At 34.6% G+C, this 13,115-nt stretch overlaps 1 protein-coding gene across 1 annotated transcript in view; it reads right to left on the reverse strand.

The window, feature by feature from the left end:
- The window catches only part of POT1 (protection of telomeres 1), an 83,601-nt gene that overhangs the window by 8,220 nt on the left and 62,266 nt on the right, over positions 1-13,115 (reverse strand). Inside the window, exons 14-16 of the mRNA XM_054563893.1 lie at positions 12,088-12,244; positions 9,554-9,759; positions 1,809-1,944 (exon numbers count right to left, since the gene is read on the reverse strand). Of these exons, the coding sequence (XP_054419868.1) occupies positions 1,809-1,944; positions 9,554-9,759; positions 12,088-12,244 (499 nt within the window). The remainder of the gene's footprint in view (positions 1-1,808; positions 1,945-9,553; positions 9,760-12,087; positions 12,245-13,115) is intronic.

Raw genomic sequence — 13,115 nt, forward strand, 5'->3', positions numbered from 1 at the left:
TTACTAGGGAATAGATTAATAAATCATAATATTTTTCATATGAAATAAAATACTATATAAGTATTAAAATAATTACTAAATCTACATGCATAATATGGAAGTATCTTGAAAATAATATTCAGTAGGGAAAAAAAGTTGCAAATGAAGAGGCATAATACAATATGAAACAGTTGACATAAATTTTAAAAACACAGTAATATGCTATATTCCTTCAAAGTTCACACATATATTATACTAAGAGAATACCAACATTGATGAGAAGAACTGACTTCAAGTTTGGGAAAGTAATTACTTCTGGGAAGGAAGTGTGTTCCTTCTGTTCTGCACAGTCTTATTTTTTAAAAAATAGAGACTTGAAAAATATGTTAAGATGTTAACACTGGTTAAATCTAAGTGGAGGATACTTAACTGTTATGATGTAATTTTTGATATTTTTATGTAGTTAAAATTAATTTTTAAAATTCCTAAAAAGAAAAGTCAATAAAAAGATATTCTGGCTTTCCTGATGACAAAGTAATGAAAAATCTTAAAATGCCTTAAAATTTGGAATGTTAGCATCATTTCTGTTTATGCTGAAAATGGGGGAAATGCTGAAAGCCTTATCAGAACTTTTTATTTTAGACTTCTAGTAAATGAAGGATATTCCAGAGCTTAATAACTAATGCTGGCTTTCCTGGTTCTAGACTGGCCAAGGCAACTGATACTAGGAAGGAAAGCAGAGGAGAGGGAGTGGAGAGAGCGAGCAAGTGAATGAGTAGGGGTAAGTAAAGGAGAGAAAGCCCATGTTAGTGGCTTATTAAAAAGAAACAACAGAATGAGAGACCTGTATTTTTGAACTATTGATAATTGTTAGATAAACAAAATAATGTATTTATTCAAATGGAACTTGACTCTGAGGTTAACAGACCAATGAGAGAGATAAAGACAGACACTGCGTACATCATAGTAAAAACAGCTCCAACCCAGGGCTTTGACTCAGTAACACACCAGGTTCCAACTTATACCTAAAGTTTTATGATATTTTGTATATGGAACAGAACCCAAGGCAATCTCCACAGGCCTACCAATTACTTCAGCAGTTACAATCAGAAGTAGTAAGTAGTTTCCAAATGAAATCAAGATTTACACATTATAACAATGAGTAACACTTGCTACAAATATAGGAGTACAAAGGAAGAGAGGTGGTATGACAAGATGCATTCTGCAATTCAAGGTTTCTCAAAACAGGGCACTTCCAAGGTTATTGCTTCATCAAACGGAAGGAAAAGGAGATTTTATCCCCATTGCCTCCTTCCAAACATAAAAATCTGCTTCTAGAACCTAATGTATTCTGATACGTTCCAATTTCTCAGTGGCAACTAATTTGTTAACTTTGTGCCACAGAAATTCTGGAATTCAACTGCTCAATTTTTACTAGGATGCACTCTGAATCTTTTTCTGTAAGTAATAGCTAAATCCTTGTGAAAGAAAACAAATTATAATTAGTCTCTTGGGTAGTCTTATATCTAGCACATTGTAGGTACTCAATATAATGCTATCAAAACAATAAATATATTTATTTAAGTACAGATAAAACCCAAAAATTTGACAGTAAAAATATAAAAATGCTATCAAAATATTTATTTAAATGCAAACATATAAAAATAAAAAATTAAAAATATAAATATATAAATAAATCTAGTATATATAAATTGGTACTAAGCAAGTATCTGTTGACAATACAGTAACAAGTAGGATGAAATAATTAAAGGAAAAAATTACTCTTAAAGAATTTTTAATTCTAAAATTTCCCAGCATTAAAACCATACCCATAGTGATGAATTTTATCTTGTATAAGGAATGGTGCTGAAAGGTCAAAGAGTTCTAGGTCTTCATGGCCGGATCTCACAGGAATTACACTGTGAAACTTGTTTGCAAGTTTGTAGATTTCACTTACTGTACCTCCTATTAAGTGAGAACAAATAAACCCTTCAGATTAGTACAAACATAACGTAGGCAAAATGAAGTACCTATCAAGTAACATATGAGGTGTAGTAAAAGATTAAAGAGATTGACAGAAAAAGACAAAGCCATGAATTTACAGATTAATACATTTATACATTTATTGTAAAAAATAATGATTTGTAAACTCAGGATCCTACACACTGATAAAAGAAACCACTACACAAAAATGCTGAGACTTAAGCAAATTATAAGGCTTGTGAAACTGTAACCATCTTCTTGAATTTATACAAGTTGTTCTTTATGTCAGGAACACTATAATTCAAAGAATCAAAAGAATAAAGTTGCAAGCCAAAGAATGACAGGATTCTCATTAAATTTGCTATATACTACTCATGTCTGGGCAAGGTTAGTCCTGAGTTTGAAATGAATTTTTTAAACTTTCAGGTCAACATTAAAGTTAAATATAAATGCAAACAGTTCATGTACTATGAATTTGTGTATAGTATGTGTTCATTTTTCTGGGGGAAACCAACACGATTACCCCAATTCTCTGACAGGGTGGGCATGAAGACAGTATGCCCAATGGTGCACCATCATTACAAGGTAGCATTACCTAGGATAACTCAAACCTACCGGTACATTTTCTGGTGTACTTTTTACTTATATTGATAATTCTTCCTCTCCAGGCAAAGAGAATACGATTTATAAAATATTTTGGTGTCTTTACCAAAATTTGCATAAAATTGGTAACATAAAATTGAACTGTGAGGCTGGTGCACTTCTAACATAGCAGACCAAAACATCCGAAAATATACTTCTGCAGAAAAGCAAAATGAGCATTGGCAAAAACTCTAATTCAACTTTTTCATACCTCTAGAAATTAACCAGAGGCTCCCAAAAATCCAAAGATAAGCCTTTTTTTCCAAAAAGTGAATAAAGTTTGGTAAGAACAGTGGCTTTGTGGTATTCTAACTTACTTGGTTCTCATCCCTCTTCTGCAGCTCTGTGACAACCGGAATTCTCGGTTCTTCCATGCCACACTGCAGTTAGGTCCTAGCCTCGGATTAGTTAGGGTTATAACAGTCAGAAACAGAGTAAAATAGTACACCAGCAATGAGATAGAAGAAAAAATCAGAAAAAAAAAAAAAACACCATTCGATACAGCAAGAAGAAAAGTAAAGTACCTAGGCATAAATTTAACCAAAGAGGTAAAAGACCTGTACGCAGAAAACTATACATCACTGAAGAAAGAAATTAAGGAAGACACAAATAAATGGAAGCATATACCGTGCTCATGGATTGGAAGAATTAATATCATCAAAATGTCCATACTACCCAAAGCAATTTATAGATTTGACGCAATCTCTATTAAGATACCAATGACATATTTCACAGAAATAGAACAGACATTTCAGAAATTTATACGGAACCATGAACGACCCTGAATAGCCGCAGCAATTTTGAGAAAGAAACGCAAAGTAGGAGGGATCACAATACCAGACATCAAACTCTACTACAAAGCCAATATACTCAAAACAATCTGGTACTGGCACAAGAACAGACCCACAGACCAGTGGAACAGAAGAGAAAGCCCAGAAATAAGCCCAGGTCTCTATGGGCATCTAATATTTGACAAAGGGGGCAGAAGCATAAAATGGAGCAATAACAGCCTCTTCAACAAATGGTGTTGGGAGAGCGGGACGGCTACATGCAAAAAATTGAAATTGGATCATCAGCTGACACCATACACAAAAATAAACTCAAGGTGGATAAAAGACTTAAATATAAGTCGCAACACCATCAAAGTCCTAGAGGAGAATATTGGCAGGAAACTCTCAGATATCCCACGCAGCAATTTTTTCACTGATATGTCTCCTAAAGCAAGGGACAGAAAGGAAAGAATAAACAAGTAGGACCTCATCAAAATAAGAAGCTTCGGCATGGCTAAAGAAAACATCAGCAAAATGAAAAGGGAGCCAACCCTATGGGAAAATATATTCACTAATGATACATCAGATAGAGGTCTGATCTCCAAGATAAATAAAGAACTCACTTGACTTCACTCCAAGAAGACAAATGATCCAATCAAAAAATGGGCAAAGGACCTGAGCAGACGCTTTTCCAAGGAGGAGATACAGAGGGCCCAGAGGCATTTGAAAAGATGCTCAGCATCACTAGCCATCAGAGAAATGCAGATCAAAACCACCATGAGGTACCACCTCACACCCGTCAGAATGGCCATCATAAACAGATCCACAAACAACAGGTGCTGGCAAGGCTGTGGAGAAAAGGGAACCCTAGTCCACTGTTGGTGGGAATGCAGACTGGTGCAGACATTGTGGAAAGCAGTGTGGAATTTCCTCAAAAAGTTGAAAATGGAACTGCCTTTTGATCCAGTGATTCCCCTGCTGGGACTATACCCTAAGAATCCCCAAACGCCAATTCAGAAGAACCTATGCACCCCAATGTTCATAGCAGCACAATTTACAATAGCCAAGTGTTGGAAGCAACCTAAATGCCCATCAATAGATGATTGGATCAAAAAATTATGGTACATTTACACAATGGAATACTACTCAGCAGAAAGAAAAAAAGAACTACTAAACTTTGCGACAGCATGGATGGAACTGGAGAGCATTATGCTAAGCGAAATAAGCCAGAGGGCAAAAGACAAATACCATATGATCTCACCTATAAGTGGAACCTAACCAACAATACAAAGCTGCAAGGAAAATAAGACCAGCAACACTGAAAGGAAAAGAAACCAACAGAGACAAGAGGGAAGGAGGTAGGGGGGCAGGGGAAAAGGAAGGGAAGGGGAAAGTCAAGGAACATGTAGCAAGGACTCATGGACAAAACCAAAGGAGAAGAGTTGAGGGAGGGAGGGAGGGAGGGGGCAAGGGAAAGTGGTGGGGGGTAGGCAGAGACAAATGTATTTGAAAAAATAAATAAATTAATTAAAAAAAAAGAAACAGAATAAAATAAAATACTGCATTTCGAGGAAACCCTGTTAAGTTTTAAAGTGCTTTCACATACACTTTCATTAAAAATCTCTAGGGGAAGTGTTATTACATTGGGGGAACTTAATTATTCAATAAATATTTATTGAGGACTAGTCATATGTCAGGTGCTGAAGATGCATAAATTAAAATAAATGTGTATCCTGTCCTTAGGGAGCTTATATTCTAAAGAAAACAATTCTATAAACAGATAAAAGACAAATATATGCCAAAAAGTCCAAGAAGAGGGAAGACTCCCAAATTCTTTTTATGAGGCCAACATCCTAACCCCACAAGCAGACAAAGAAACAACAAAGAAAGAAAACTACATGCCAATATTGCTGAATAATACAGATGCTAAAATCCTTAACAAAATATTGGCAAACTGCATCCAGCAATACATTAAAAAGATCATACACCATGATCAATTGGGATTCATCCCAGGGATGCAAGGATGGTACAATATTGGCAAATTAATAAACAGAATACATCACATAAACAAAAGGAAAGACTAAAATCACACGATCATATCAATAGATGCTGGAAAAGCATTTGATAAAGTACAGCACCCATTTATGATAAAAATCACTCAGCAAAGTGGGAGGAGAGGGAGCATACCTCAACGTAATAAAGGCTGTGTATGAGAAACCTACAGTCAACATCATCCACAGCGGGCAAAAACTAAAAACTTTCCCACTAAGACTGGGAACAAGACAAGGTTGTCTGCTTTCACCTCTTCTACTCAACATAGTATTGGAAGTTCTAGCTACAGTGATCAGACAAGAAAAAGAAAAAGAAATAAAAGGCATCTAAATTAGAAAGGAGGAAGTAAAATTGCCATTGTTTGCAGATGACATGATAGTATACACAGAAAACCCTACAGAGTCCACCAAAAAACTATTCGACCTAACAAAGGAATTTGGCAAAACGGCGGGATACAAAGTCAATATTCAGAAATCGAAGGCATTTTTGTACAACAATGATGAAATATGAGAAACAGAAATCAGGAAAAAATCCTATTTGCTATAGCAACAAGAAAAATAAAGTACTCAGGAATAAACTTAACCAAGGAGGTAAAAGAGACTTGTACTCAGAAAACTACACAACACTGAAGAAATTACGGAAGATAGAAATAATTGTAAGCATACACTGTGTTCATGGATTGGAAGAATTAACATGATCAAAATGTCCACACTACCCAAAGCAATTTATAGATTCAACGCAATCCCTATTAAAATACCAATGACATATTTCACAGATATAGAACATACATTTCAAAAATTCTTATGGAACCATAAATGACTCCGAATAGCCTCAGCAATTTTGAGTAAGAAAAACAATGTAGGAGGGATCTCCATACCTGATATCAATTTATATTACAAGGCCACTGTGATCAAAACCACCTGCTACTGGCATAAGACCATAGATCAATGGAATAGGACAGAGAGCCCAGAAATAAACATGTCTCTATGGTCAATTAATATTCACCAAAGGGGGCAGGAGCAGAAAATGGAGTAAAAATAACCTCCTCAACAAGTGGTGTTGGGAGATCTGGACAGCTACATGCAAAAAAATGAAACTTGACCACCAACTTACATCACACACAAAAATAAACTTAAGATGGATAAAAGACTTAAATATAAGTCACATCATAAAAGTCCTAGAGGAGAACACAGGCAGGGAACTTTCAGATATTCCACAAAGCAATTATTTTCACCAAATGTCCCCTAGAGCAAGGGATGTAAAGGAAAGAATAAACAAATGGGACTACATCAAAATAAGAAGCTTCTGCATGGTTATAGTTCTGGCTGGTGTGGCTCAGTGGACTGAGCGCCAGCCTGTGAACCGCAGGGTCACTGGTTTGATTCTCATCAGGGCACATGCCTGGCTTGCAGGCCAGGTTCCCAGTAGGAGGCGTTCATGGGGCAACCACACATTGATGTCTCTCTCCCTCTCTCCCTCCCTTGCCCTCTATAGAAATAAAATCTTAATAAGTAAATAAATAAATAAATAAAAAGCTTCTGCATGGCTAAAGAAAACATTAGAAAAATGAAAAGGGAACCAACCATATGGGAAAATATATTTGCCAATGATACCACAAAGAACTCACACAACGCCATGCCAGGAAAACAAACAATAGAATTAAAAAATGGGCAAAGGACCTGAACAGACACTTCTCCAAGTAGGACATACAGAGGGCCCAGAGACATATGAAAGGATGCTCAGCATCACTAGCCATCAGAGAAATGCAAATTAAAACCATAACGAGATATCACTTCACAGTGGTCAGAATGGCCATCATAAATCAACAAACAAGTGCTGGTGAAGTTGTGGAGAAAGGGAATGCTGTTGGTGGGAATGCGGACTGGTGCAGCCACTGTGGAAAACTGTGGAATTTCCTCAAAAAGCTAAAAATGGAACTGCCTTTTGGCCCAGCAATTCCACTGCTGGGATTATATGCTAAGAATCCTGAAACAGCAATTCAAAAGAACCTGTGCACCCCAATCTTCATAGCAGCATAATTTATAATAACCAAATGCCAGAAACAGCCTAAGTGCCCATCAGTAAATGAATGGATCAAAAAACTGTGGTATATTTACAGAATGGAATACTATGCAGCAGAAAAAAGAGAAGGACCTCCTACCCTTTGCAACATTATGGATGGAACTGGAGAGCATTACGCTATGTGACATAAGCCAGTTGGTGAAAGACAAATACCAGATGATCTCGCCTATAAGTGGAACCTAACCAACAGAAGAAACAAGAGAGCAAAAATAGAACCAGAGACACTGAAATAAAGAACTGATAGTAACCAGAAGAAGGGGGGAGAGGGATAACATGGGAAAGAAGGGGAAGGATTGAATGTGGGAAGGGGGGCGGGTAGGGCAGGGGAGAGTAAAGGGGGAAAATGGGGACTGTAATCGAACAACAATAAAAACTATTATGGGGGAGAGACAAACATAATACAAGAAGAAAAGTAGTTAAGAATCACTCAACTCTGCCTGGTGAATAAGAAAAAGTGCTTCTTACATGTAGGTGTTCATTAAATACGCTATGTGAATTGCTAAATAAAGGAAAAATTGATTTTACTTCTGAAGATGTACTGGAGCAGAAATTCTCAAGAGAATAGCAATGAAATGGGAAAAAGGCACTGAGAAATATACAGGGTTTAGGAATTGCCACCAGTTCAGTATGGCTGGAGGGTGGGATGCTGATTGTAGGAGATGAGACTTAATGTTTTGGGGATGAGAGGTAATTGAAGATAGGATCAGGAGCTACAGAGACTTTTTAATTCAAGCATCTTTGCACCCTTGAGGCCAACTTGGCTTCAGCACAGAATTCTGTGGGAGGCAGTATAACACAGGAGGACCCTAAGCCACACATGACATCCTCTTAGCTGGACCTACAAGGACTTAAAAAACCTCATAGGACCACAGGTTTGTTTTATTTTTATAGACTACAATTACCCTTACTCCATTTTTTGTATGCGTGTATGTGTCTATGTGTTTCTGTTTTTAAATCTATCTCCTCGTAGATTAACATATTGTTAATGAAATAAGATACCGCAATTTACTCATCTAAGTGGCCAAATGTTTTCAAGTGCTAATATATGACAAGGGTAGGGGAACAGATAATCTCATATACTGCTAAAGCACATGCAGCCTAGGATAACTAGGAATTGGGCAACATTTACTTAATTTCTTGTGTCCCCATAATTTATACTTCATCCAAAGGGGAGAGATGTTCACCACAGAGTTACAATTCAGTTCCACTACTTAACACCTATATTGGGAAAGACATGGGGAAAAGTCTGTGGTACAATACATATTTTAGATGAAAATAAGACAAAAGCGGGAAAGCAATGGAAAAATAAATATGACTCAAAATTTTATTTTTTAAAAATATGTCAAGTAATCTTGTTTCAAGAGTCCCTTCCTTGATTTAGATATTAATTGATGATATATAGTCCTGGCAGGGTTGCTCCGTTGGTTGGAGCATTGTTCTATAAACCAAAAGGTTATGGGTTCTATTCCTGGTCAGGCCACATACCCTGATTGCAAGTTTCATCCTCAATCTGGTTACTACCAGAGGCAACAGATTAATGTTTCTCTCTCACATCAATGCTGTCTGTCTGTCTCTCCCCTCTCTCCCCTTTCCCCTCTCTATAAAACCAGTAAACATATCCTGAGGTGAGGGTTTAAAAAAATGAAAATAAAAAAAGGTATCTATTTCATTCTACTTTTATGGAATAACAGTGACATCCAGTGGCCAAGATAACAGTAAGTATACATCATAAGAAGTCTCTTATTAATCATTACTCAGTTTGGTAATCACCTTGGATGTGATTAAGATTACATGCAAAAAGCCAACAAAATGAACAAAAGCAAACATCTGAGTGTAATGTACAATTTCAAAATGTCATTCAGATAAATTTATATATGTGCATATGTATATATTTGAATCTAGTTAGAGATAATATATTCCATTTTATAAAACTTAATTTAGTATTTTGTCTTTATATGTCCTATGTTGTCTCTAAAATATATTTAACAATAGTGAGAAAAAGACATAAGCTCTAATCTAATAAAAGAGTAACTTAAATACCTTACCTTCTATCAAAATTAGACAGTCATTTGAAAGTGGGAGAATACCGTTATTTTTCACAAAATGAATAGCTACTTTTCGTTCTCCTTGATCTTTAGTTGTCCAGACTTTTGAATCATATAATAATGTGTTTTGTAGTTTGGTATCTGGAGTTTTAGTTGCACTCTCTTGCAAAATTCGATCCAAATCGCCTTCATGTGGAACTTCTTGCCTAAACCATCATCAATGAAATGACAAAAAACCTTGGAAATCCAATTTTACAGATTACAATTACAAAAATTTATATGCTGATGAGCCAGCTACTTATTTTAAATGGAGATAATTCACTTTGCAGATTAAAGACTCTTATTCAGTAGAAAAATATTTGTATTTCATGATTAAGTAGCTTCCTCTCCCTAGTTACATTAACCATCAGCAACTTACTTTGTTTGGTGATATCAAGGTTACTAATCATAGCTGTTTCCAGCACCTATTTGTCTTCTTCTGTAAGGAACCCTAAACTTCCCAGTGGGATAAGAAAATGCAACAGTCCCTAACCTGTCTTCACTCCAGTTGAATAGCAACTTACCACCTAAGTAATTTCACTGTCACAGAGCATCTAAGTTACAAATCAGTATTTGTTTCAATTCCTTTTAAAAAGTCTTATTGTAAAGCATGATGAGAGTAGCACTGGCATGATCTGAAATCAAAAGGTTTGTCATGAACCAGCTGTGAAACTTTAGGTAACACCTCTAAACCTTTCTGAGGCAATTTCCTTATTTGTTAAAAAAAGAAAAGATTATAGAGGGCAGTTTTGCTTCACAAAGTTATGTGATTTTACAGCATCTGACAAACTGTAATTCGATAATACTTCAAAAATTACCTAAAATATATATTTTTTCTTTCCAACTACCACTGCAAATTCAAATGGGTAAAAGAGAATCCCCCCTTTTATTTAAGGAGATTTGATGATAATCACACAAACAGTAGTATACTTAGATTTTAGAGAGGAAAATACCATGTATTACAGAAACATAAACATAAACACAAAATATAAATACACAAATATAATGGAGATGTGTATATACTGGAGTGGGCAAAAGTAGCTTTCCAGTTGGAGTACATGGGTTTATTTTTATTATTATTTATTTACTATTATTTTATTATTATTATTTATTAATTGTATTATTTTTGTATTACAACTTTTAACCTACTTTTGCCCATGCCTGTATTTATACATTATATATTTAGAGGAATGACTGTGGAGCTAATAAGTACACAATCATTCTACTGTCTTATAAGTTTATATATTTATACATTAATTGAAGTTTAGAATAAAGACTTTGAGGTACTGAGAAATTCTAAATTACTAACAAGAATTTAAATTATATTATATTGTAGTTATTAAGCAGGGCAGAAATACTCATATTTCCAACAAGGCTTTCCTTTATTTTTTCTGAACATGATTTTTATTATATAACTTCTTTTAGGAAGTTAAATAAGTTTCCATTTCTTATTTTATTTACTTTATCTTATTTTTTCCCTCGCCATGTATGCCCTCCCTACATTCTTCTACCTCCTCTCACCCACTTCTTGCCCACAGTCACCACACTGTTTTCCAACAAGGCTTCCTATATCACTTAATTCAAAATTTCAACTAACCAGAAGTCTTTTCTAATTTAAGAATTTTAGTTATTTTGGCTACTCAGGGTAGTTTTTGGTTCCATACAAATCTGATGATTGTTTGCTCTACTTCATCTTTAAAATGCCATTGGGATTCTGATGGGGATTACAGTAAATCTGTACATTCCTTTGGGTAATATGGACATTGTAACTATGTTAATTCTTCCGATTCATGAATATGGATTATCTTTCCAATTCATTGTGTCCTTTTCAATCTATTTTAATAATGTTTTGTAGTTTTCAGCATGTATGTCCTTTACATCATTTGTTAAGTGTATTCCTAGGTATTTTATTCTTTTTTTGTTGCAATTGCAAAAGGAATTGTTTTTTTCATTTCTTTTTCTGAAATTTCACTGTTACTAGCATACAGGAATGCAGTGGAATTCTGTACATTAATTTTTGTATCCTGCAACTTTACTGTATTCGTTTATTGTTTCTACAGTTTTTTGGTGGAGACTTTTGGGTTTTTTATATGAAAAAAATTATGAAATCTACATAATCTTATTAACCAATGTCATCCCATAAATTTAACTTAAAGAATTTTAGTTATTAATGGTTTATTTTTAAGGATATTTTTGTGACAAATGTGCAAGTCTGCCCAAATAGTTTCATAGTTTATTTGTTTGCATTTATCAGAGCTACTAAATTGAATATCATATTTAAAAATATACCCTGCTTTTATTTACTATTACTAAGAAATATCAAAAGATTTACTTTCTAAGATTAAATATTTTTCTCTCAAAAATGTTACCATTTTATCAAAATATAATACATGAAAATCACAATATATTCATTGCTAGGACTTACACTGATGCATATAAAAATATACATAAACATATTATGAAGTGAAAGTTGTCTTATTATAGAAAATACTTACAGGGAATGACATTTAGGACAATGAAGTTTAACTGACTGAAAGAGTCTTCTGGGCTTATATGATCTCAGTTTTGCTCGGATGCGATATTGATGAGGAGCTTTTTGCTTCAGTATCGCACATATTGGGGTGTTCTCCAAATATTGATGATCTGTAAGTACTACAAAGAATTTTTAGATTAAGGTATAATAATCTACAAGAATAATAAGTATATTCGTGACATGAATCCCCTTGAAAATTTATACAATAAGATCCAAAAAGTTGTACTGTCAACCTTGTTAGTATTTTTGTCATATTTATCACTGTCTCCATCTGTCTTTGTCTCCCTCCACATATATATATAAACCTTACAGATATGTAATTCATTTCTGTGTGTGTGTGTGCGCATGTATACATACATACATATATATGAATCATTTGGGAATTATCTCCAGACATCACACCCCTTTATCCCTAAATACTTCAGTGTGTATTTCACAAAAACAAGAAATTGCAGTGACATAATACAGTACAATTTTCAACATCAGAATTTTTAATATTGATGTAATATTATCACTGAATCAGTAGACTTTATTCAAATTTCTCCAACTGACCTCATAATATTCTTATTCAGCATTTTATTTCTGGGTCAAGGATCCAATCCTGAACCATGTATTTCATTTACTTCTCCTGTGTCTTTGGACTTTGTTAATGTAGAATGGTTCCTCAGCTTTTCTTTGTTTTCCATGATATTGATGTACTTGAGAGGCCATTTATTTGGGTGTTCCTGGCTTTCCTCACAAAATGATACAAATTATGCACTTTTGGCAGGAATAGTATATAAATGATACTGTGGCCTTCTCAATGCATCTCATCAAGAGGCATATGATAGTGTTTTCATTCTTGGGGATGTTAACTTTCTTCAGTTGGTTAACATGGCATTCAAGAAATTTCTCCACTATAAACTTATTTTCTCCCCTTTTTAACTAATAAGAGAGTAACTGGGAAAATAGAAATATCCCAATCTTATTAAACATTAAAGATCCCGCTAG

The sequence above is a fragment of the Pteronotus mesoamericanus genome, unplaced genomic scaffold (assembly GCF_021234165.1).
Source record: "Pteronotus mesoamericanus isolate MK-2021 breed Mesoamerican mustached bat unplaced genomic scaffold, CSHL_Meso_final scaffold_85, whole genome shotgun sequence".
Lineage (NCBI taxonomy): Eukaryota > Metazoa > Chordata > Mammalia > Chiroptera > Mormoopidae > Pteronotus > Pteronotus mesoamericanus.